Genomic DNA, 21,988 nt, shown 5'->3' with positions numbered 1-21,988 from the left:
GAACGACAGTAGTGTTGAATATCGCTCTTATCTTTACTACAAACAAATACAATTTTGATTTCACCAAGAAAACAAAGTTGGCAGATTGTTAACTTTTCCTACAAGAAAAATCCCACGTCGGTTACAGCAACAGTGTCAGTCAAACCAGGAATGAACACCCCAATATCGAACAAAAAATATAATGCTGACAGCCCCCATATAGATTTGCTAGTCATCTAAATAAGAGCACAAGAGAAAACTAAAATGAATTGGGAACGCCAATTTATTTTTATTTACTAGGAGAAGAAACACATGAATATCGCACATAAGCGAAATATAAGATCATTATTTTTCGTTCTTAATAAAGACATAAATTGAAGCAACACAACCGACATCTACACAACGAAATAGTAATGCTAACGTATTCAACCGAACATATTATGTTAAATAATAATGTGGGGGAATCAGACCTGAAATATGATATTCATTAGTTTACGTACTTGGGGTATTTTTGAATCCCTCGTTGAAGAATATTTAGGCAAGAATCAGTGAGTCTCTAATTTGAACCCTCTTATTATGATACCAGAATTTGGCAGATCAAATCATTGCTTCGAATATAGGGAGCTTGTATGCGACTTAAATCATTTAGTCACTTGAATTTCTTGGTTCTTTTTGTATCAGTTGTAAGAGTTTCTGAACAATCTCAGACATTGGTGGGCGAAACTCTGGCTCTTGCTGTACAACATAAAGAAAGGGCTTACGTCAAATAATTTAGGACTAGAATGAAACAAAATAAAGTGACCAGACTAGAAGGGAACAAATAATCCGAACACTAGTATGGGTATCAGTACGGAATTTAGTGCGAAGTGTCAGAAACGACAAACTATCCCAAAATGGAGACTTGGCCATACATATAGTCTTGTCGCCTTATTATGTTAGTTATTTTTCATATAGTTTTCTACCTTTTACCAGCGATTGTTGAATCATGCACAAGAGGTAGTAACCGTTTCTATAATGATATTTTTGGACCTAATATGACTCTGTCCATACTAGATGTACATATAAATCTCATTTCATAACCATTGAAGTGAGTATTTGAGTATTCGATAAGAGTATCTAAATCCGTCTCCTCAAAAATATTAGACAGGACTCTCTTGTTATATAGTCAATTAATATTTGAATAAATTATCTTTTAGTTTCTCAGAGAAAAAGGATTACCAACTATACAAGAGGGCCTTTTGGAATTAAAATGGTACAAATAAAATATCTCTCCGCACCTTGATTTACTTTCGCCGCGGACGTGGGAAATAAGGTTCTAATGACCATATAGCAGGCCCTTTCTTATAATAATTCCAAGGTATGAGTGTCTATAATTAAAGAAAAATAAGAAGGTTACCTGAACACAGAGAGAAATAATGTCGGCAAAACGTGATAATGATTTAACAGGATAAGCTCCATTCATAGAAGGGTCAACCATTTTTGATAACGCTTCTATATCATGCAGCTGAGGCATCGCCCATCTAACCAAGAATTGCTCTCCTCTAGGCATTGTCCTATGAATAGTTTTCCAAAGAAAATTAGCCGAAAAAGAAACAGAACGCTGATCGTGTAAAATTGGATAAATTAGGTTTCGTACCTATCATGGGACTTCCTCCCCGTAAGGAGTTCTAGCATCACCACTCCAAAGCTATAAACATCACTTTGATGAGTATAGGTTCCATTTTCAAATTCTGGTGCCCCATATGCATAAGTTGATAGTAACTGTCCTGACAGCTGAAGCAAACACACCAATATAGTAACTCGATTTGCTAAGAAAAATTCATAAAAAAGAAGATTTGTTGAGAAAAGGAAAGCAGATCTAAATCAGCATGTATATCGGACTCTTAAGTCTTAATGATAGATATTTCAATATTCTCCTCTTCTTTAAAGATTCAAATACAAAGTTCACTTTCTAACCGAACAGGTGGTGAAGTATCTTTCGAATCGTGCTGTCCGTTTCATTTCCTTCACAAGATCACTGATAAGGTAAATCACTTTAAGAGGTTCAACGGTGATATGAACTCAATTGAAGAAGTTAAATACGAAGGTTCACATGTAATAGTAGCATTTAGTTTACCAACAAGACTCAAACAAATGTTCACTAAAATATATGTCCTACTGTTATCTTTAAGTTTTCATAAAACTCTACTAAAATTTGACCGCATTCTTAAAACTCTAAAATTTCCACTTTCGAAGATCCTCTACTACCTATTTATAAATGGAGGAACTTTCCCCTTCCAACCAATTTCTAAGTACACTTTTGACTGAGTCTGAATTTAGGGAAATGTAGGAATTAAGACTTATCTAGAAGCAAAAAGAAAAACAATGCATCCATAAAACTAAGCAGTAAACAAAGGACAAAATAAGAAAAGAAATTAACCTTTAAGATAGCAGTCAGTACCCAATACAAGTAGAATAAACAGTAAGCATTGAAGACTCGGAATTTAGAAATTTACCTGGTTTACAGAGCCTGAAGCAACTAAAGAAGCCAACCCACAGTCTGAGACACGTACAGTGAGCTCATCATTCAGAAGAATATTGGCAGACTTGAAATTTCGATGCACAATAGGTGGTCGACAGACCTCATGTAGATACCTTCAAACCAAACCAAGTGTTATGTTAGTTATAGATCTTATAATGCCCATACCCCATCAAGGCGAAAAAACATAGGTAGGAGAAGGAGAAGAAGCTCTCCTACTACCCAACCTGGAGACTCATACTGAAAAGAATAAAAGATGACCAAACTTACTCTATGCCTCTTGGCTTCTTATTTCTTAACAATATATTGCTTCTTAAAAAAAGATTACTAAACCTAGTTGTTACCGGATTACTTACCCATGTTTTCAGTACAATTTCGACTGAAACCCATTTTATCATCACAGAGAAGATAGGTTTCAGCCTCAAACGACTCAAACCTTTAGACAAGGCAAGTAATTAAAATTTGATTAAAACGGATAGTTCAGATTATTGGTAACCTACAAACAAGATAAAGGTAATTAAAAGCCAAACTGAAGAGGCAGGTCAGATGCAGTTACTCACTCTAGAGCTCTTGCTGCTTCTAAGGCCACCTGTATGCGTCTGTTCCATGAAAGCGTCCTACTGAGCTTGTCGTTTGAGTGAAGTGCGTCATGAAGAGTCCCATTATTACAATACTCGTAAATGAGCAGTCTTTGCCCATGCTCCAAACAGTAACCCACAAGCTTGAGAACATTAACATGTTCAAGTCTAGATATACTTGACACTATATCAAGAAACACCTCATCATTCCGCAGAGCACCATCCAGTTTTTTAATTGCCAACATCTAAGAAACACCCAAAAATAAAACAAAATTTCGTCGGAATTCTTTTTAACAATGAAATGTCAAGATATTTCTATTTGGAAAAGAGATAAAAGTATTTTTTTCCCCCAGGTGTTAGTCTCTCTCTAGTGCTGCTTGAGGCTCATCTAAGATTAACTGTTAGAGCTAGACTACCCATAAGAAAGAATTCAAATGAGAGTTGGCATTTAGATACTGAGTGAAGAATAACTTGCGAGCTCTTAAAACCTACTAGCTTGTGAAATTAAGTGGTATTATGTGATAAACAAAAACCAAAGTTGCTCAGAAAAATTGGCATATAACAGAAATGAGAACAGAAAAACTCAAATGAACGAACAAAATAGAGAGAGAGGCACAGTTAACTACAAGATAAAGTAATAGAAGTTAACACCTTCAGGGAAAAAATAGAGTAGTATCTACTATCTAACCTTTCCATCAGGAAGCACTGCACGATAAACAGTGCCCAACATGCCTCCTCCAATAAGATTTTCCTGAGAAAAGCTGTTTGTGTATTGCTGTAGAGATGCAACAGTAAAAGACCTCACAGTAGTTGGGCCTTTTTTATTTTTGAGGGTAGGCCGCCCTGTAGTTACTCCAAGGTGAGGCTTTGGGTTTACAATGACTTCCTCAACAGGGGGAGGGGGTGGTGGAGGTGGAAGTGAGTCAGGTGACATTAAAATCATATCTGGTAAATCAATCTTATTGTCCTTCTTTCGCCGTGAGCTAACTTCCATCTTATTTGATTCTATCTTCTGGAAGTTCCTGGGATCCGCAATTCCAGCCAGTTTTCTACCATCTATACCATCCTTGGGCTCCAAAACTGATTCTCTAGCAACTGTTCAAAGCAAATCTTAGAAAGCATCTTATGGAAAACAAAAGCCAGAAGAATTGTAATGATTATAAATCAAAATAGCAGGAAATATTTACCTGTTTCAATATGATTGTGTGGTTGTTGTCCTAAGAACTCGGTATATCTAGGTTTCCTAGGAGGAACACTTGATGCACCCTTCTCGTGCTCCTTGGTCATTAAATAAGCCCCTTGCCCTTTCTCGCAACATCTTAATATTAAAAGGACACATGCAAATATTATAATAATAATTATTAATACCACTGCAATTGCAATCCCAACGATCCTTTTTGTTGTAAGAGATTTTCCTTTACTTGCAGAACTTGGTGCTTCCTGTGCAGATGGTCCACTTGCTTGTTTTTCAGGTTTTTGTCCAGACGGTGGCGTCCCAGAAAGCGATGGGGTTGGGAGTGGGGATGCAGCTCCTGGTGTGGGTGGAGATGATGAAGCAGAAGTAGTGTTGAATGGGTTTCCATCCTTTCTGCAAAATGATCCACAGTTACCAAAGCCAAAGAAGAAAGTTAACAAAAATCTCGTCAGATACCTCGTATTCAATCCCATTGGACATCCAAAATATAATATAGAATTAAAAAGTACTGTAACTACGTAAACTTAGATGGCAGTGCATGTTGATGTCTCGTTTTTACAGATTCTACTCTGGACAGGAAGGTGTATTCTGGTAACTAAGCCACAATGTCAATTGGAGGTCATGGAATCAAATGGATCCACTAATTCCTCCCTGACGTTTCAGGGGCGGAGCCTGAACCAAATGTCACAAGTTTTTGCTATAGCTGTATTTTTATCCCTTGGCATGCAAAAAAGAAAAGAAAAGCTAAATAAATAGATAGAACTTCTTTTACGATAAGAAAAACAGATCTGAAATGTGGCTCACTTGAAAGTTGGAATTCCGAGTAACTTCTCAGGTATAGGTCCCGAAAACATGTTATTCTCTATATTCCTGTAGACAATGAAAGATGCCTGTCAGAAATAAACAGAACAAATAATTACCTATAATCCATGGACTCAAAAAGATCTGTACATAGTAAACCAAATTGAAGATAAAACCTCAAGTAAATTGGTGAAGTTAGCAAGAAAATTACAGATCTCTTAAGGGAAGATCTTGTAAAACGTCTAGCCCTCCTGATAACTGATTGTTCTGCAAGCGCCTGCAAATCAAGTTTTCCATAACTTATAGGATGGTCACACAAAAGGAAAATTGAAGATATAGCAACGTACGTATGCAAATTCCTCACAATGTGGTTAGTGATGACAAATTTTCCACTGTTGGTGGCAATTGCCCACTTAAGGTGTTAGTAGACAGATCTCTGCAGCAAGACATAAACACTTTATCAACTGCCGAAAACCATGTAACTGAACCAAAAGATGAAAGCGTCTATGAAAGCTGGAAATTAACAGGAAATTTCTTACAAATTTACCAATCCTGTAAGGGTTTGGAAGGCGTCTGGTATTTCTCCAATTAAAAGATTGTCATTTAGCGACCTGAAAGATGTAAAAACAAACAAAATTAGGAACAATAAAGTAAACAAATAAATAAAAATCTGACAAACTACAGTTTGAAATGTATGAGTTTGCTTACATGGCTGATAACTGAGTTAGTGACGATAAATCAGGAATGCTTCCAGAGAACTGGTTTGCTGAAAGAAAACTGTAATGGTCGATGAACATCGTATACTTCATTTAAGCATAAAATTATGCTCACGGAAAACATTAAGACAGTAATGATTAGTAATCATAAGCGAAATATGTATCATACAGGTTCTTCAACGTAAGCGGCAAATTGGATGGAATGCTCCCCCCGATGTGATTATTACTGAAATCGCTGCCTTAAACCAATAGTAAACCACATCAATCAAAGAATCAAAGAACATACCTAAACATAGTTTTTAAAAAATTACGTTTAACAGATTGTTATTATAAACTTTGTGGGCTCCAACTCGAAACCAATAGGTCAAGAATGGAGATGCATTTATAAACTTAGTCATGAGACATATCTTGGTCCATGTGGAACTACTCTCACATGTTCACTCGCCTGGAGACTATGGAGTTAAGCCGACAAGTGTTCTATTATTGGGTGACCTAGAGTACGTATGACCATCTGACCTAGCTCTAATACCACATATCTACAGTTTTATATTGAAGATGAGTTTTTATTATCGTATTCACTGACTCACACTATAAATATCTACCTCCACATAGAGAGGATAATATAGAATGTGAATGGTGAATATTTTTTATGAAAGAACCCAATCTCTTAAATATTAATAAATATGTTAAAATGCAATCTAATAAAAACCTTGTTGAATTCGTTTCTTTTCTTAAAAAATCTATTTCCAACTCATTCACATATTGGTTTGCAAGACAAATCACCAAAAAAAATGCTATGTTGCGTCACCCTATATACTTTCTCAAGAATTATTACGTGTGATGCCCACAGGATCCACATTGTAACTTCAATCTCAAAAGGAATACTACCCAGTACCCACCAAAAGCGGTAAAAATATCTGTCTAAGATCTCAAGATTCCAGATTAGGTCCAGTTCCTATCATTCATGCTTTGACATAAGATACTTCATCATGGTGGACCTCTAAAACTAAGACAATAAGTATGGGATCCAAATGAAAGCAAGCGCAATACCTTCCCAGGTACTCAATACTATGTAAGAGAAGTGACAGAGCCTTAGAAAACAGAAAAAAAAAAAAAAAAAAAAAAAACAAGTATTGTTGTGATAGTAGCACTTACATTGTCGCAATAGAACTAAAGGATCCTAAGTTGTCGCCTAGTTCTCCACCCAAATTTGCGGCATTAATGGTTCTGCAAAACCAATTAACTATTAATGCAATCAAATATAAGGTTCAACATGGAAAATAAATTGCAATAAGTAGATTCAGGAAGATCATCATACACTGAGGTTATGTTTGAATCAGTGCATTGAATTCCTTGCCATGCCTCCAAACACGGGTCTCCTCCATTTGCAACCCATCCTGGAAGGGAAGGGCTGCCTAGAGAAGTATACAAGCTGTTCATTGCAGCAACTGGTACACAAAAACACAATGATTAACGTATACGTTTTTGGTCTTCCATTGCTTAACAACAAAATTTGAACTTAAAGCAAACAATTTCAACGGAAACGAAGTACACCACGAGAATACCGAAACGGAACAATTTTATATCTATAGATAGATCTAAAGCTAAAAAAAATAGATTAGATGAGAATGATGAAATTGCGCATTACCATCTCCGGGATCGGTGAATCCGTGCGAAACTGGGGTTGTTAAAATCACCAGTAAAGCTACAACCACCACCAGCTTACAGATTAAGGAATTCATTGTGGTCTCTTCTTACTTCTTATCCCTCAAATATGTTGTTGAATTCATTCTGTACTAAATATTGTCAAAAAGTTAATCCCAAAAAGGAACACCCCCAATCTGAAGAAACAGAATTGCTAAAAACTAAAGAAAAAGTTAAAGATCTCAGTTACGCTGAAGTAATTTAAAAGCTTACGCAATTTCTAAAACAAACTCACACGCAAAAACAAATCTAAGAATAAATGAAAACTGACATTTTTGAGCTCAAAGAAAATGATGAATAAGCAAAAGTTATAAATCTAAGCAAATCTCAGAACTAAAATTTGAAGCAAAGATTATAATAAATCATTCACCAACTTAAAAAAAAACTTTAGATATCAACCAAAGATTTGTACAAATTCCACTAAGATTCAACTAAAAATAGCATCTAAGATTCCATAAATATGATAATACAGAAATGAAATGGAGACCTCGAGGTTAAAAGAAACAGTGAAGTTGAAGTAATCAAAACCCTAACCTTGGAGACCTGAACATAGTGATGAAGTTTTAGGCAGGATGATGATTCTCTCTCTCTCTCTCTTGTTTCTATTTCTTGTGTTTTTTTTTTTCTGTCCAAATTCAGAGGCTAGATTGTTTATAATTAATAAAACAGTACATATCTTCTCTGTAACTACATAGAGAAGAAGATTAAAGTATTACAAATATAAAACCTTGTTATTTAGTGGCTTAACCAACGTGGACTTGAGTAGTTTCATACTGTACTTGCCGCCAAATTAAGCAATGGAAGACCAATTTTCTCATTTTAATCCTGATTAGTTCCTAATTGGGGATGACTTTTTATTTTTTCTCATTAGTTAAAGGCCCGTCCCTCTAGATGAACTTTTTTTTCTAAGAACTCCAAATTCGTCATGACACCCGAGTCTGTTGGAGACCCAAAACTTGAAGGCGGGTTCAGTCCGACCAACTTGATGAATAAACGGGTTAGGTTCAGGTTTTGAAGTGTTATCCAGCATCTCGCCTGAACCCGACCAATTAGTATTTGCCCGACATAGCTCGCTTAACAATGTCCTCCATTTACTCGATAAACATATGTACATTATGTATATGTGTATATATATAACATATGTTCACTCCATATTAGGTGTGGTGGTGGATGTGATAGTTGTATAGAGGTGGTGACCAAAGTGACAAATATGGTGGTGACTCAGTATAAAGATGTATAAAATAGATTATAAATTCTTAAACATTAAATGTACTTTGATATTAAAATTCGAGATTCGGCCGCTGATACCCGATAAATCCAAAAGGGTTGACAGGCTTAGACGGATTCTGGACACTAAGACTTAAAATAACACGTCTGATTCAGCCCGACAACCCGAACGGACTAGAAGTCTCAAAGCCCGACTGCCCCACTTGGATGAATGATTAAACCCATGGGCTCTTGGCCCGGACCAATTCCCACCCCTACCCGTCCCTCAAATGTCAACAAGAATATAAATGAACAAATTAGAGAAAAAAATGTCCACTACCTTTTAGTGTAGTGGTTAGACATTCACTCTACAACACGGAACCCCAGTTCTGACCTCATGGAAGTAGAAATTCAGGATTTATTGAGGTGAATTATTTAGGACATAAAAGAAATTTTGCAAAGCAGAGAAACATAGTCAATCAAGATTGACTTAAGGGGCATATTTATGTTCACATCACCTTTAGCGGGAACAAGGAACTCCTGCTCATGTTCACATCACCTTTAGCCATAAATTCCGACCACCACGACCACAACGTCCGGCCACCACCACCATTTTTTCTCTCTTTCCTAATCATCGCGACAATCACCAATAATCTCAAGTCAGTACTTATTCCAATACAATTGAATTTTGAATTGAATTTGGTTCGATAACGTTTATTCATTATGACGAAAGTTCTTTCTTTTAATAATTTTAAGTGGTGGGGTAATAGAAGACGCAAAAATTCTATTCATCCCTCATTTGGTCCCTCCTCCAACCCACCGCCTGATGTAGCGACGTCTCACTAGAACATATACTCTCACAGTTCTCTCTCCATTTGTTCCACGCTCAAGTGATGTGTTGCCACATCAGGTAGAGGGTTGGGGGAAGGACGAAATGGAGGGATGAATAGAATTAGTCAAGAAGTTCGAGAATAAACATATCTAGAAGGAGGCGGGGGAAAGGGTTGCGCGACCACATGCAATTGCCAGAGACAGTAATGTTAGCAGCGATGGTGAAAAGGGTAGAAAGAAACGGGGAAAGGGACGTGTTTATTGGGAGGCGGTAAAAGACTATTCGAGTTCGACGGCTTTATGAGGAACCAGAGTGTCCTTACATACAGTCACAGTTACACATGTAAAGAACATGGAAGCTGATATGGAATATCAGCTGTGGCAATGGGAGTCTCACTCTTGCTCTCTTCTTAGGTTGAGTATTTCTTTATCTACCTTCATCCATAGATCATAATAGTAATAGCTCTACCAATTTCTTATTCTTCCCTTCTTGACTTGTTGTTTAAAAAATGAGAGAGGAGACGGAGGATAAAGAAGAGATGGTAATGGTAATGGGGAAATGGAGGAGTTGGTCTTCATCTATGGTGATAATGGTAATGGGGAAGTGGAGGAGTTGGTCTTCATCTAAATCTGATGGTTAATGATAACCGAGTTGAAGGAGGGAGAGAGAATAAAATGGTGGTGGTGACCGGAAATTATAGTGGTGACGGCCGGATTTTGTCTCGTCTATGAATTGTTGGGGCATGTTCATGTCTATTTTGGAACCCGGGTCATCAGGGTTCAACTAGTTGTGATGGTCTCAATTTGGGGTTCTCTCCAATGTCTGGTTCGAGTTTGACATCCTTCCATCACAAGAGAGATTTGAAAGAGAAACATAACCAAATGGAAGATCCTATGATCCCAATCAAGTCAATACATAAATCTATAGATGATATGTATGTTTTTGCTTCTGTTTTCTTTAATCTCTTTGAATATAATAGAGATTATGTTATAAGTATATATTCTAGTTATTAGATTTGGTCATAATCAATCTTAGAAACAAGATTAGGTTATGATTTTGATTAAATTGTAACATATATCACTTTGATAGACAGAAGTACCATATAATTCAACTATAACAATATTATTTGCTTCTCTTGAACCCGGTCATGATTTCTCAATTCTTTTTTACTTTTTCTACATGAGTTTAACGGAAAGCAAACTCAACAAGGTTCGTAAAGGAATTCAAACCTATTTGAGATCGATATTCATACTTTAATATTGATAGACCCCAGAAAAAAATCTCGAGGAGCTGATCACATACTCAAACAAAACCCTATACACACAAAATCTGAGTTCATCTTGTAAATACTTCAATGTTGGATTGAACTATCAAGTGGTGTTTAAGGTGAAACTGGAAGGAGGAATATGATGATTGAGAGGCAACAACAATGATTCAGGAGGGCAAGGTGCAGGAGCTGGATATGCAATGAAGGTCGGAATCTCGTCTCCTGGCATCAATACTGAGACACCTCTCGAGTAGATTAACATCTAGAAATTCATACGCAAACTAATAAGCAATCACAAATATTACAAATTCCTATTTGATGTTAATTCGTAGGCAGTAGTTTACTTAATAAACATAAAACTCTCTTACACTAAAACCTCAGTTTCCAAGTTCTCCTTACCCATGCTCTTGGGTGAAGAATTGCGAGGTTTAGCAGCAAAAAAATCAATTTAAACCAAATGTGAGAATAGTTCCACTGGAAACTTGCTATCCAGTAATGGGTGCAAAGATGACCACAAACTTAACACCATTCCTTATTAGTTCTCCTTACCCATGCTCTCTTACATAGTCTTTCAGAACTTTTAATTTACAGAATATTTTTGTCCTATATCTCTTAAAAATTTTGAGAACTTTGAAGACCCATGACTTTGAAATTCTAGTTAAAAAAGTCTTAACGAAACAACCGCTTTAGTAATAATAATAGGAGTCGAGTGCAAAAGCAATTTTCAATGATCATTCTTAAGATGGAAGTCATCACTCATCACGTGCACTTGCACATGATAATATCACCAAGAAATTTATTGATATAGACTATCCATACAAAATCACAGATCCAAAAAATGGCTCATGATCAAATGGAGTCAGTCTATCAAAGTAATTTTTATGAACCAATGTGGACCGTCCATACCCCACAACTTAAGTTAAGATTGTTTGGTTCGAAAATGTATAAGATTAAGTCCCAAAAGCTGATGTAACCGGCTCCTATTAGTCGGGACGTGCGGAGAGAAGAGCACCCGGACCAATAGAGCCAGGCACTCCAACTTTGGAGAAGTTGTTGACCAAATAGCATTTGTCAGCTACAGAAAATGACACAAGGTAGCGAGCAGAGAGGACACCTGAACTTTAGAATTTATTCTAGTTAAATTTAATGACGACAATGACCCTGTTTTGACTGCAAATTACATGTTACTATTAATGAGATAAAAAATCTGTGGTTAATGACAAATTATTGGTTCTTGTTAAAGTAAATACTGATAAATTAAAGGGTAAAAGAGGTACTAAATGGAGTTTCAGAAATTTCTATACTCATTTGAGAAAAGATGAAGACAAATAAAGAAATTGATCTACATTTTGGAGGAGAATGGAGAAAGAGAGAGAGAGAGAGAGAGAGAGGGTACCTTAGGAGAAGGGTAATCGATCTTTGGATTGAAACCCGCCATGTGAGATTCAAGATCAGGGTGATGATTTTGAGGAGATGAATGAGAAGAAGAAGAAGAAGATCTACTAGGCCAGAGGAGTCTCTCAAAGATAGCCATAATTAAAAACATTGAAATAAGAATAGCAGTAGCAACAAATCCAAAAGAAACAGCATTTACAGAGTTATCAATATGTCTCCAATGTTCTTCTCTCTCAACAAATATAGGTGGTGCCTCTCTCCCTCCTCCTACTCCTACTCCTGATGATGATGATGATGATGATGATGATGGGGCTAAATCCCAATGAGTTTCCCTTTCCATATAAACTTTCATTAAAAAAAGAAGAAGAAGAAGAAGAAAGATACTCTTAATAGCAGATGAATGATAAAGGTAAGAGAAAGACAATCTGTTATTTGTTCATGAGATTTTAGTTGTGGGTAGTTCATTGGGGATGACAGTCATAGCTGCTTGCTTTTGAGAGTGATCAAGAAGAGGCTCTAGAGCTAGTGAGAGAAATAACGAAAGAAAGAATGAGAGGAAAAGAAAGGAGAGAGAGAGAGATGGAGGAGAAGATATGATAGCTTCTTTCAAACGCTTTTTCACGGCATTATCGAGGGAATTAAAAGCAACACCCTTTCTTCACAGGAAAGAGTAGAAATAAGAGAGTGTGCCCTTCAACAAAAAAGAAAAGAAATAAGAGAGTGTGACTGTGTGCGTGAGTGAGGAGAGAGAGAGAGAGGGAGAGCACGTGAGATCTGTTATCTTAGTGGTGGCTAGGGGTGGGAAAAGGATCCGGAAGACTGCTATCCGACCCGTTCGACCGAGATAAAAAGTGTCCATGGACACCCGATGGTCATAACGGTCAGTGTCCGACCGGCCCGAAAGAATTGGCGGACAGTCACGATCAAAATTCTATGTCGAAGGACCGACCGACCAATATAGACCGTCTAAATAACCGACCGGTATGAATGACCGAATAGGTTGACCGACTAAACTGTTCTCATTTTTAGAAGTTGACTATTGAATTTTTATAGACATATGAATATATGATGGTCGTTGGCTATAGTCATATAGTCCTCTGGAAGACCAAACATTAGTACATGGCTTAATTATATCTTGTCAAATGATGATCAACTATGTTTTTTTTTTTTTTTTTATATTTACTTTTGATTTCTTGGTTAAACATCTTCATTTGTAAGTAACTTTGTTTGTGGTAATAAAAATAAAGTTCTGAATTTAAATAAATTTTATTGGAAAGTTCGGACCGAGACCGTCCGGTGTCCGACTGGCCCGGTAAAATAAACGGTCTTGGACGGTCAATGGACAAAGAATTCTTGAGACTGACCGCCCGAGTCCGCCTGAATAAATAGGTGGTCACCAATAGTTTTTGTCCGAGTCGACCGGTTCGATGAAGTTAGAGTCCGGTACCGACCGATCCGGTACCGACCGATCCGGACCGATTCCCACCCCTAGTGGTGGCCAACAGGCGGTGTGAAAACGGACCGACACGACCCGTTCTTGAGAGGTCGGGGATTTCAGAGGTCTTAAACCCATCATCCCCGACTCGTTAGAGCAACTCTAGCCCTAGCCTGGCTGGCCCAAAAAAAAAACACTTTTTCAATTAAAAATATTCAGCTTCAGCTCAGGCTGCTCAGGCTCAAAAATCAGCTTCAACCCCAACTTCTCATGAGGCCTAAATTTGGATGTGGGAAACGAGCATGTAGATTTTTTGTGGGTGCGCGAAAAACGTGTGTGATCTTGTGTATGTGCGAATCACGTGTTTGAATTATTTTCGAAATAATTTTTTTTCTAAGGTTGGGGAATTATTCAAAGACCGGGACGTTGTTAGGATGTATTTTAATTATTAATGTGTGAGTTTTTGTTAGAGTTTAAGAAACAAATTAAAACTTATTAAAGTTTAAAAAAATTAAACTAATTATTTTTTTTTTGAAATATTTGACCATTGGATTTGCTCCAACGGCAGATTTGACTCCCAACTGTCATGTTGGGTCGGCTGAAGGGAAGAGTTGGAGCCCCCTCCGACCCGAATTTGGAGTTGCTGACCCAAGCCCAATTGGACTTGAGTCGCCCATATTGGAATTGCTTTTAGAATCTAGAGAACATCCCCGACGGTCCTTGCACGACACCGATCACTCCACTACCACTACTGTGTCTTATGGTGTGTTTGGAATGCGATCACTACAAAAGGTTGAGATTGTACTTCGTAAACTTATCAAATCTACACAAAAATACTTTCTTATATGCTTTTACGGAATCCCGTCCAAACCCAATCTTATAACTTTTTATTTAATAAAATTGTTCGTGTCAGTCTGGTAGACAGAAACTATATCATCATGTAAATATATGGTTGGACGTGGCAAAAACTTAGTGAATAATACAATTGTGAAATGGGTCATGAGCCATGTTGTAATGTCTGTGAAAGTGGGACTACTAACGTACTTTAAATCAATCAAAAAAAGTGTCCAAAAGTAAACAACATGAAACCATAGGGAACAAGGGGTATGAGCCAGCGGTGTGTTGGTCGAGGGATCAACATTAAGCCCTCCATTTATTGATGCTTTTCTTCCTATTCTCACCTTTTCAATTTGTTTTACCTTTCAATAGGTCACCACCCCAATCTCAATATTCTCAATCCAACGGATCTCATTTGTCTGCAAGTTGATTCCATATTAACCCTTCAACAAATCTACATGACCCACTTCTTTGGACTCCCACTTGAACTGTCTGTGAGAAAAAAAAGGATTTCTCTCTCCACGTGACTGAATATGTGAGAGGAGAGAGAAATCCTTGATCTCTCACATGCGGTTCAAGTGGGAGTCCCATGAGACGTGTTGAGTATATTTTTTTGTTAACCCTTATATTGATGTTAAGTAGTCAAAACAAATCATCCCAAGAGGCCAGGAAATCAGATTGTGTAAGGTAACACGGGAATCTAAGATCAATAAAAGACTGATTGCATAAGGGGTGCGTCTGAAGGCATCCTATTTTCCATCCATCTTTTGACATTCAACGTGAGTTTCAAACTAAACAATTCGAGACCCATAGTTAGAGTCATCCGTAGGCCTCAGACTGAGACCCATAGTTACTGACACTAGTATGTGTTGCTCAAGTCCAACGCAGACTAGACCTAATCCGAGCGTCTTCTGACTGTGTGGGGCCGCAGAAAGTAACTTTTGGGAGCGCCTTGCTTAATTTTAGAGAGAGATGTGTTGGGGTCAATGGGTCGTGAGAGGTTTGGTTGGGTGTGGGGTGTTTGTCCCTAGTGAAGAAGACATTTCGTTGTGCTTAGTTTTCTCTTTTATATCTCTTCTTTTAATGGTTATAAAAGTGATACTTTCGAGGGTCATTGTCCATAGGAAGGGGCATTCCAAACCATCCCAAACTCAGGTGGGATACACCATGTCATAATTTTATGGACCCTCTGTGCCTCAACTTTTTTTTTTTTTGTTGAACTAATGCCTCAACTTTGTTGGTTAATGGTCCTCTCTAAACTCATCTTTGCCTCCGTTGTTTTGGATGTTTTCAACTTTTCTCTTTAATGACCGTTTGTTCGTTTAGTTGGGTAAGAAACATTGATAACCAACTAGAAGACCTCAAATCTCATAAAAAAAACAACTAGAAGACCTCAAAATAACTTGTCCCTATAGCTTACTAAGAGCATCTCCAATGGGACACTCTAATAAACACTCTAAAAATCTAGTTGTCAAGTGTCAAATAAAGATTCTCTTTCCTAGTGTCAATATAGAGACACTCTACATTTGTTTGGTTTCCAATGGAGATCTCTAAAATCTCTTACTTAATACACATGTCCCTCTTCAATTCAATAGATAAAAAGTAGTTGAAAAGCAAAGTTTTCTATTGGTTGAAATAATAAAGTAACACTTAGAGAGTCTCAAGTAGACACTCTCATTTTAGAGTTTCTCTCTCTAGACACTCTATAATAAATGTGTCCAACTCATAATAGAGTGTGTAACAAAGTGTTCCATTGGAGATGATTTTTTAACAAAAACTCCAAAAAATCATATGTGGCACTCTAAGTGTTAGAGATTGAGTGTCCCATTGGAGATGCTCTAAGTTGTCTTATCAATGACCTAGTCACATAGTTCACTTGTACAATTTTTTTTTCTTTTTCTGTTAGGTAGATCATCTACCTCACTTGATGTAAACGTATTTACGACTGGGAATACGACAAAGCTTGAGATCTGATCATACCCACACATCTTTAGAGGCAGTCGTAGGTATCCGCTACCTGAATCAGGTTAATTCTGTTTTCAAACTCAGTTTGTGACAAACTGAACGTTTTGACCTCTACAAGTGTCCAACAGTTTGATTTGCCTCTTAGGATAAAAAGAGAATCTCAATTTCAGATGGTCAAATTGAAATCAATTCTTAAAAAATAATCTGATCACGAACCCTCGTAATCCTTATCTCCTTCTCTAAATCATTTCCATGTAATCCTACACCTACCCACTAAACCCTCTGTCGGAAAGGTAAATCGTAAGTTTTAATTTCACATGAATAAAAACTCTCTCTCTCTCGACAAATTTTTCTTTTTTAAACGGTATGAAATTGATTCAAATGAACAAAGAATGAAAGAGCGGTATGAAATTAATTGAAATAAACAAAGAACGAAAGAGTAACGGTATGAAATTGACTGAAATGAACAAAGAACAAAAGAGGGAAGGAAAAAACCTCGACAAAGAGAACTGCTGTAGCGGTGGTTGAAACTCAAGGTTTTTAACTTTTAAATAGTGATATTATGTCAAGAACGAACCAAAACTCCTTAAAAAATTTGAACTTTGGTTAAAAAGATCAGTCAACTTTTTTAGTCTTTAGCTACTTGAGTGCTTTTAAATTTGCAACGCCTCGGGACAACTTTGCAATGCTTTACTACGACTGTGTAACCCCTTGCAACAGCTTTGCAAGGCGACAACTTTACAATTGCTTTGCAACAACTTTAGTGTGTCTTGCAAGTTGCAACACCTTACAACAGCTTTACAACGCCTTGCAACCCCTTGTGAAAAATATTGAGTTCTTAAAGAAACGAAATACAAATATTCGAGTTTAAAAAAAAAAATATATAACATCTTTTTAACTAAAAAAAAAAAAATTTAAAATTGAGTTTTCAACCCGCTTTTCCTGCTAGTATTACTCTTTCTAATGTTTTATTAAGAGTAATTTTGTCCATACATATTAAAACAAAAGTGAATGAAAATCACAAACCCACCTCCTCTCTGAATTTGCTATTACCTTAGGAAGAGTTCCATTTCTGAGAGAATAGGATTCCCCATCTATTCGACTATTCCTGTGAGCCAAACTATAATCAGGTTTATGATTCATAAGAACCACATTTCATTACATGCCATTCTTGTGCGCCAAACATGGCCTAATAAAATAGGCTAACACTCTACATAATAAAAAAGAATGAGAACACATGGATGGATGACCACCCTTTCTTGTTCTTATGATGATTTTTGCTAAAGAAAACATTTGGTATAAGCCTCTTGAAAAGTAATTAAAAGAACAAGCTTAATTCTTACATAGTCTTTAGCAAAACAGTCAACAATAAGGTCAAGGTTAGACCTAAATAAAGCTGGGCCGATGACATCTGATAGACAGGATTAGGAAACCGAAAGGCATTATTTATAAATGATCCCAAGTACTCTTTTTTGTCGCAATTACCCCAAGTACTCTGCAAGATCCATAGAAAACACACATTTGGTTAGATCGAACGCCCAGTCTCTAAACGTAGGAAAGATACATCGTCAACAAGAAATACAACAGGTTAATAGAAATGTGCTTTGTTCCGCTTCGCTAACGCGCTCGGGTAAGTCTTACACTTCTGTCCTGAGTCCTGACTGTTCGCTTTCTCATTAGCAATAGTGCTTCACTTTGCACCTCAAGTAGGACAAGAGAGACTGTTTCTGCGTCCTCATCTGCCCAGTTTTACTTGACCCAGCAATGGTAATGACTCTACGCCTAAATTTGGTCCATCGTAGTGGACTAAGTCAAAAGAGGTTGTGCTAGGTAAACCTAGGGGAGTATGAGCTCCCTTATAAGTTCCCAAAACTAGATACAGCTTAATGCTAGCTAGCTCAAAGTGCAGGGCTGGCTTGCCCAGGCCCAACCAAGGCTGGCTTGCCCAGGCCCAACCAAGGCTGAGCCAAGCCATCTGACTCGAGTCGCACTCGGCAATGACGTCAACAGCCTAAGCATGGCCTGAAAACCAACTAGATAGGTTTCAAGCAGACATCACACTTCTGTTCAATTTTAGTTGACTTATGTTGTAGTACAATTACAGACTAACCTGGATCACAGGAGAGCTTCTACATCATTTAAATAGCAGGATCGTTGAGCTCAGCAGAGGCCAAGTTGTTGATGCGTGGATAGGCAGCCTTCTCATCCAGCTGGTTCTGCGCCCAAACCAGCATCTTTAACAGGCTTGGTAGCTTCGGATCTGTAACTCAACAACAATAATTCTAGCATAAGAGCACAAAATGGATTCGTAAGTAGGAGAGTTGGGTAACTGGAACTAACTTCAGAATCACGAACACAAATAAACTACTTAATGACCCTTAGAGGTGCATCTTTTTTGGTTGAATATATTTTGCATAATGTGATTCCGAAACCTAAACTGCTTGTATAAAGAACTGTATAACCTGTCCTAGCAGAGGCAACACATCTGTTAGGAACTAAAAAACAATAGAACATTTCATTCTTATCAAATGATTTTTCTATCAAGCATCGGATCAGTGTCTCGTTTTGGACAAGCTTATCAACAGCCAGTTTCAAATGCTAAGTAATGAATTGTAGAAACATTAACCAATATCATTCATTTTAAAAGGAAGAGAAGCAGACGTGACTGCCAAAGTGACGGAAAGCAATCACGTACAGTGTCACCTACACACATGTCTTGTGTGTCTCTTGAGAAGTTAAAAGGATAACAATCTAGTGCAGTCTGAAACCTAAATTTCGAGATCATTGTAGTGGTGAAGATTCAAACTCCCACGGCTTATTTAATTCTAATGAATGAGAACCAGAACCATCAGATGGGGCGTACATGAGAATTCATGAAATGACTTCTAAAACCCTATAAGCTCTTGCAACTGTCGGCATATATTGGAATAGGAAATACTATTTATGGAAACTCCAAACCTTTTTCATGACTTTGGCTTGTAAGAATGGCTGCGTTCACTTCACTCGCTGTTTTCAGGCGTTGAGATATGTCTAGAAGTTCTCCAAGAGGACAATTGGAGACATCTTCAAATGCCAGAAGGGCTACTGTCCTCTCCAGCTCTTCCAAAAAGGTTTCCTGATGGAACACCCAACTTGGTGAAATGAGAAGAAAGGGACATATAAATTGAGTAAGTATCAACAACAGTTGGTATATTTTTCATCTACAAAGACAACTTATCACCATATAGTTTTGTCACTGTACAGAATAAAGAAGTGGAGGAGAAATTCGAAGTAACAAAGTTAGGGCGAGGATTACATTTTCTTCACCCCTAGGTGCAAGCTCTTCCTGAGCAAACTCAAGAGCCTCTTCTACCTTGCCACTGCGGATAAGTTCAATCAACCTTTGTTGTTGAAGATGGAAAAATAGTTGGGGGTTCGTATCTAGTATCTGCATATATAACCATCAAAACAAATGGAGTCACCGACCCAAAACACTGAAACCAAGATAATCACCATTGACACAAAACTAAATGAAAACCCACTTCCTTGATACTATATAGCACAATTTTCAGAATTTTAGTTCAATGTTAACATAGTTGAGCACATAAAAAGGAGAACATTTGTCCCTACTCTCATAGTCCCAGTGAATCACCTTTGATAACTGCGAGAATAGTCGCACATTGGGAATGAGCACTCCAACAACCAAGAATATAAATATATAATGTCTAGGTCCTCTTCACTCATTGCCAATTGGTTTCGAGTGGGATGACCACAAACTTAAATACTTAATAATAACCTCTAAAGACAGTCTCGCTAGTTGCAGCTATAAAACTGTCAATTCCTGGCTTAGCATAGCGTTTACAAGATCATTGATTCATCATAAGCACTAGAAAGATATGATCACGAAAGCAAATACTTATAGTTAACAAAGAAAATCATCATAAAGTAGTGAAGAGATTCAACCATCATACTTCGGGATTCAAATCATTAACTTTTTCAATTGCATCCTCGACATTTCCGCACTGTACAGCATTCCTTACAGCCATTCGATCTGTTATTGTTCCAAGATCTACATCTGCTATTTACCAATAAGAAAAACCTTATAACTAAAATTCATTCCTAATCAAAACAAAATGGGAAGTAAAACCCATTAAAGTAAGGATACGTTCAGTCCCAGACTCGATTCTAAATCTTTCCGCAGCTTCGACATAACCCTCAGTGACAAGAAAATTCATCACCAATTTATTCATATCTTCTTTTCTAATCTTAACATCATTGAGCTTTTTCTCCCAATCCATCCTTGTAATTACTTTCTTTGATGTGGACTGTAAAAATGTTAATTCTTTACTATTAAAAACTTCATTTACAAATTTAGAAGAATACCCATCAAATTTTATTCATTAAGAACTTAACTGAAATAATAATTCATAAAAATGGGAATTAGGGTAAGGATCAAAATTTACCATTCTCTCGATCAATGCACGCTGACGAACTGCAGTCCAAAAGAATGACATTAGAAAACCTTATTCACACCCATCAAAATCTAGTCCAGCCTTGATAAATTTCCACTGGAAAAACAAAGAAAAAAAATTGAATTGGACTAGAGAACATTAAATATATGAAAATTTTAGGGTTTCAACTATATTATGCGATCCATTTGGTTAGAAGAAGTTCTAGGTTTTTAAAATTGAAGAAGAAAAGGGGAATTAGGTTTTCGATTAAAATCATGACAACTAATGGATATTATATGATAAAGTAAACTACATGAACTACTATAAATAGTTAAGAATGTAACATTTAGACAACAAGCGGTCCTATGGTCTAGTGGTCAGGACATTGGACTCTGAATCCAGTAACCCGAGTTCAAGTCTCGGTAGGACCTTTATTTTTTCACCTTTTTTTTTGAAAGTTTTGAGTTTTGTCTTGTGCCTTTAATCACATTTATAACATTTCATTTTGCTTTCCACAGGCTATGTATGTGCTTATTCCATAAGTTCAAGAAAGATTGGATACCAGCCGAGAGGGAGGTGAAGCATTAACCCTTTTTAAGGTCGCTTCCGTTCCTATTTTTCGCTCTTGAACACCCCTCTTATGAGGTCGTGAGATCGAGTTTTGGTAGAAGCAGTTTGTCATCAATATTTATCCCATGTAATTTAGGCTATAAATAATGCAATAATTTGTCGATTTTAGGCCTCTTTGTTGTTGGGTTTTAGGCCTTTTTCTTTCTTGGTTTAAAATAGGCAACTATCGTGCTTATTCCATCTTCATGATGTATCGATGTCTTGTAACGACTAACGTAGATCGTAGTCGAATTCTCAAAAAAAAAAAAAAAAAATTTGTTCAAGAAAGGGTAGTGCACTAAATGTTCCATGGATTCCAATGCTAGTACAAGGTATAGATATATTCACAAAAGTTTAGTGAAAGTGTGCCACCAGCTGTTACGTTCTAGCCTCTTGTGAAAGTGTGCTACTAGCTGTTATGTTCTAGCCTCTTCCTTCAGGATCAGAAGGTTGAGCTTGAGGGAGGGCAATAGAGAATAGATCGACGACCGTGTCAAAAATTTACTAAATTTGCGTAAATT

At 37.1% G+C, this 21,988-nt stretch overlaps 3 protein-coding genes and 1 non-coding gene across 10 annotated transcripts; 1 reads left to right on the top strand and 3 right to left on the bottom strand.

The window, feature by feature from the left end:
• Positions 1-239: 239 nt before the first annotated feature.
• Positions 240-8,333, bottom strand: LOC147542206 (protein STRUBBELIG-RECEPTOR FAMILY 3-like). Of its 6 annotated transcripts, none has more exons than XM_086636327.1 (18): positions 8,026-8,287; positions 7,436-7,578; positions 7,106-7,235; positions 6,943-7,014; positions 5,957-6,022; positions 5,780-5,848; positions 5,611-5,682; positions 5,436-5,507; positions 5,283-5,348; positions 5,075-5,140; positions 4,263-4,663; positions 3,929-4,170; positions 3,764-3,850; positions 3,058-3,320; positions 2,475-2,613; positions 1,616-1,752; positions 1,376-1,532; positions 240-714 (listed from the first exon to the last, which is right to left on the bottom strand). In XM_086636327.1, exons 2-18 carry the CDS (start codon positions 7,527-7,529, stop codon positions 625-627), a joined length of 2,223 nt encoding a protein of 740 aa, XP_086492453.1. In that variant the 5' UTR covers positions 7,530-7,578; positions 8,026-8,287; the 3' UTR covers positions 240-624. The 6 variants fall into 6 exon arrangements, 5 of the variants coding, with proteins under 5 accessions (XP_086492453.1, XP_086492454.1, XP_086492451.1 ...); XM_086636328.1 differs by having other exon boundaries at positions 7,436-7,583; positions 8,026-8,165; XR_015223683.1 differs by having other exon boundaries at positions 1,616-1,787; positions 3,764-4,170.
• Positions 8,334-10,769: 2,436 nt separating this feature from the next.
• On the bottom strand, positions 10,770-12,796 carry LOC147542205 (uncharacterized). The gene is made up of 2 exons (XM_086636324.1): positions 12,193-12,796; positions 10,770-11,058 (listed from the first exon to the last, which is right to left on the bottom strand). Exons 1-2 carry the CDS (start codon positions 12,541-12,543, stop codon positions 10,900-10,902), a joined length of 510 nt encoding a protein of 169 aa, XP_086492450.1. The 5' UTR covers positions 12,544-12,796; the 3' UTR covers positions 10,770-10,899.
• A 4,743-nt stretch (positions 12,797-17,539) lies between these two features.
• On the bottom strand, positions 17,540-21,202 carry LOC147542204 (protein GID8 homolog). 2 transcript variants are annotated; one of them, XM_086634771.1, is made up of 7 exons: positions 20,871-21,202; positions 20,573-20,732; positions 20,379-20,485; positions 19,724-19,855; positions 19,387-19,543; positions 18,539-18,688; positions 17,540-17,923 (listed from the first exon to the last, which is right to left on the bottom strand). In XM_086634771.1, exons 1-6 carry the CDS (start codon positions 20,919-20,921, stop codon positions 18,567-18,569), a joined length of 729 nt encoding a protein of 242 aa, XP_086490897.1. In that variant the 5' UTR covers positions 20,922-21,202; the 3' UTR covers positions 17,540-17,923; positions 18,539-18,566. The 2 variants fall into 2 exon arrangements, with proteins under 2 accessions (XP_086490897.1, XP_086490898.1); XM_086634772.1 differs by having other exon boundaries at positions 20,379-20,482; positions 20,871-21,154.
• A 15-nt stretch (positions 21,203-21,217) lies between these two features.
• On the top strand, positions 21,218-21,289 carry TRNAQ-CUG (transfer RNA glutamine (anticodon CUG)). The gene has a single exon. It is a non-coding gene; the product is annotated as a tRNA-Gln (tRNA).
• The last annotated feature ends 699 nt before the right edge of the window (positions 21,290-21,988 follow it).

Source organism: Eschscholzia californica, unplaced genomic scaffold (genome assembly GCF_041429995.1).
Source record: "Eschscholzia californica isolate CP2 unplaced genomic scaffold, dmEscCali1.0.p SCAF_4, whole genome shotgun sequence".
NCBI lineage: Eukaryota > Viridiplantae > Streptophyta > Magnoliopsida > Ranunculales > Papaveraceae > Eschscholzia > Eschscholzia californica.
The sequence above is the reverse complement of the archived record's forward strand: the minus strand, read 5'-3'. Positions and strand labels throughout refer to the sequence as shown.

Excerpts from the sequence above, each read along its gene's own strand:
- LOC147542206 (XM_086636325.1), bottom strand. The coding sequence starts at position 7,529 with ATGAATTCCTTAATCTGTAAGCTGGTGGTGGTTGTAGCTTTACTGGTG. Across the intron at positions 7,236-7,435 it reads ATTCACCGATCCCGGAGATG|TTGCTGCAATGAACAGCTTG; the intron begins GTAATGCGCAAT and ends TTTGTGTACCAG. Across the intron at positions 5,349-5,435 it reads TTGTCATCACTAACCACATT|GCGCTTGCAGAACAATCAGT; the intron begins GTGAGGAATTTG and ends CTTGATTTGCAG.
- LOC147542204 (XM_086634771.1), bottom strand. The coding sequence starts at position 20,921 with ATGTCATTCTTTTGGACTGCAGTTCGTCAGCGTGCATTGATCGAGAGA. Across the intron at positions 19,544-19,723 it reads CACCTAGGGGTGAAGAAAAT|GAAACCTTTTTGGAAGAGCT; the intron begins GTAATCCTCGCC and ends GTGTTCCATCAG. Across the intron at positions 18,689-19,386 it reads AAGCCAAAGTCATGAAAAAG|ATCCGAAGCTACCAAGCCTG; the intron begins GTTTGGAGTTTC and ends GTTGAGTTACAG.
- LOC147542205 (XM_086636324.1), bottom strand. The coding sequence starts at position 12,543 with ATGAAAGTTTATATGGAAAGGGAAACTCATTGGGATTTAGCCCCATCA. Across the intron at positions 11,059-12,192 it reads TCGATTACCCTTCTCCTAAG|ATGTTAATCTACTCGAGAGG; the intron begins GTACCCTCTCTC and ends ATGAATTTCTAG.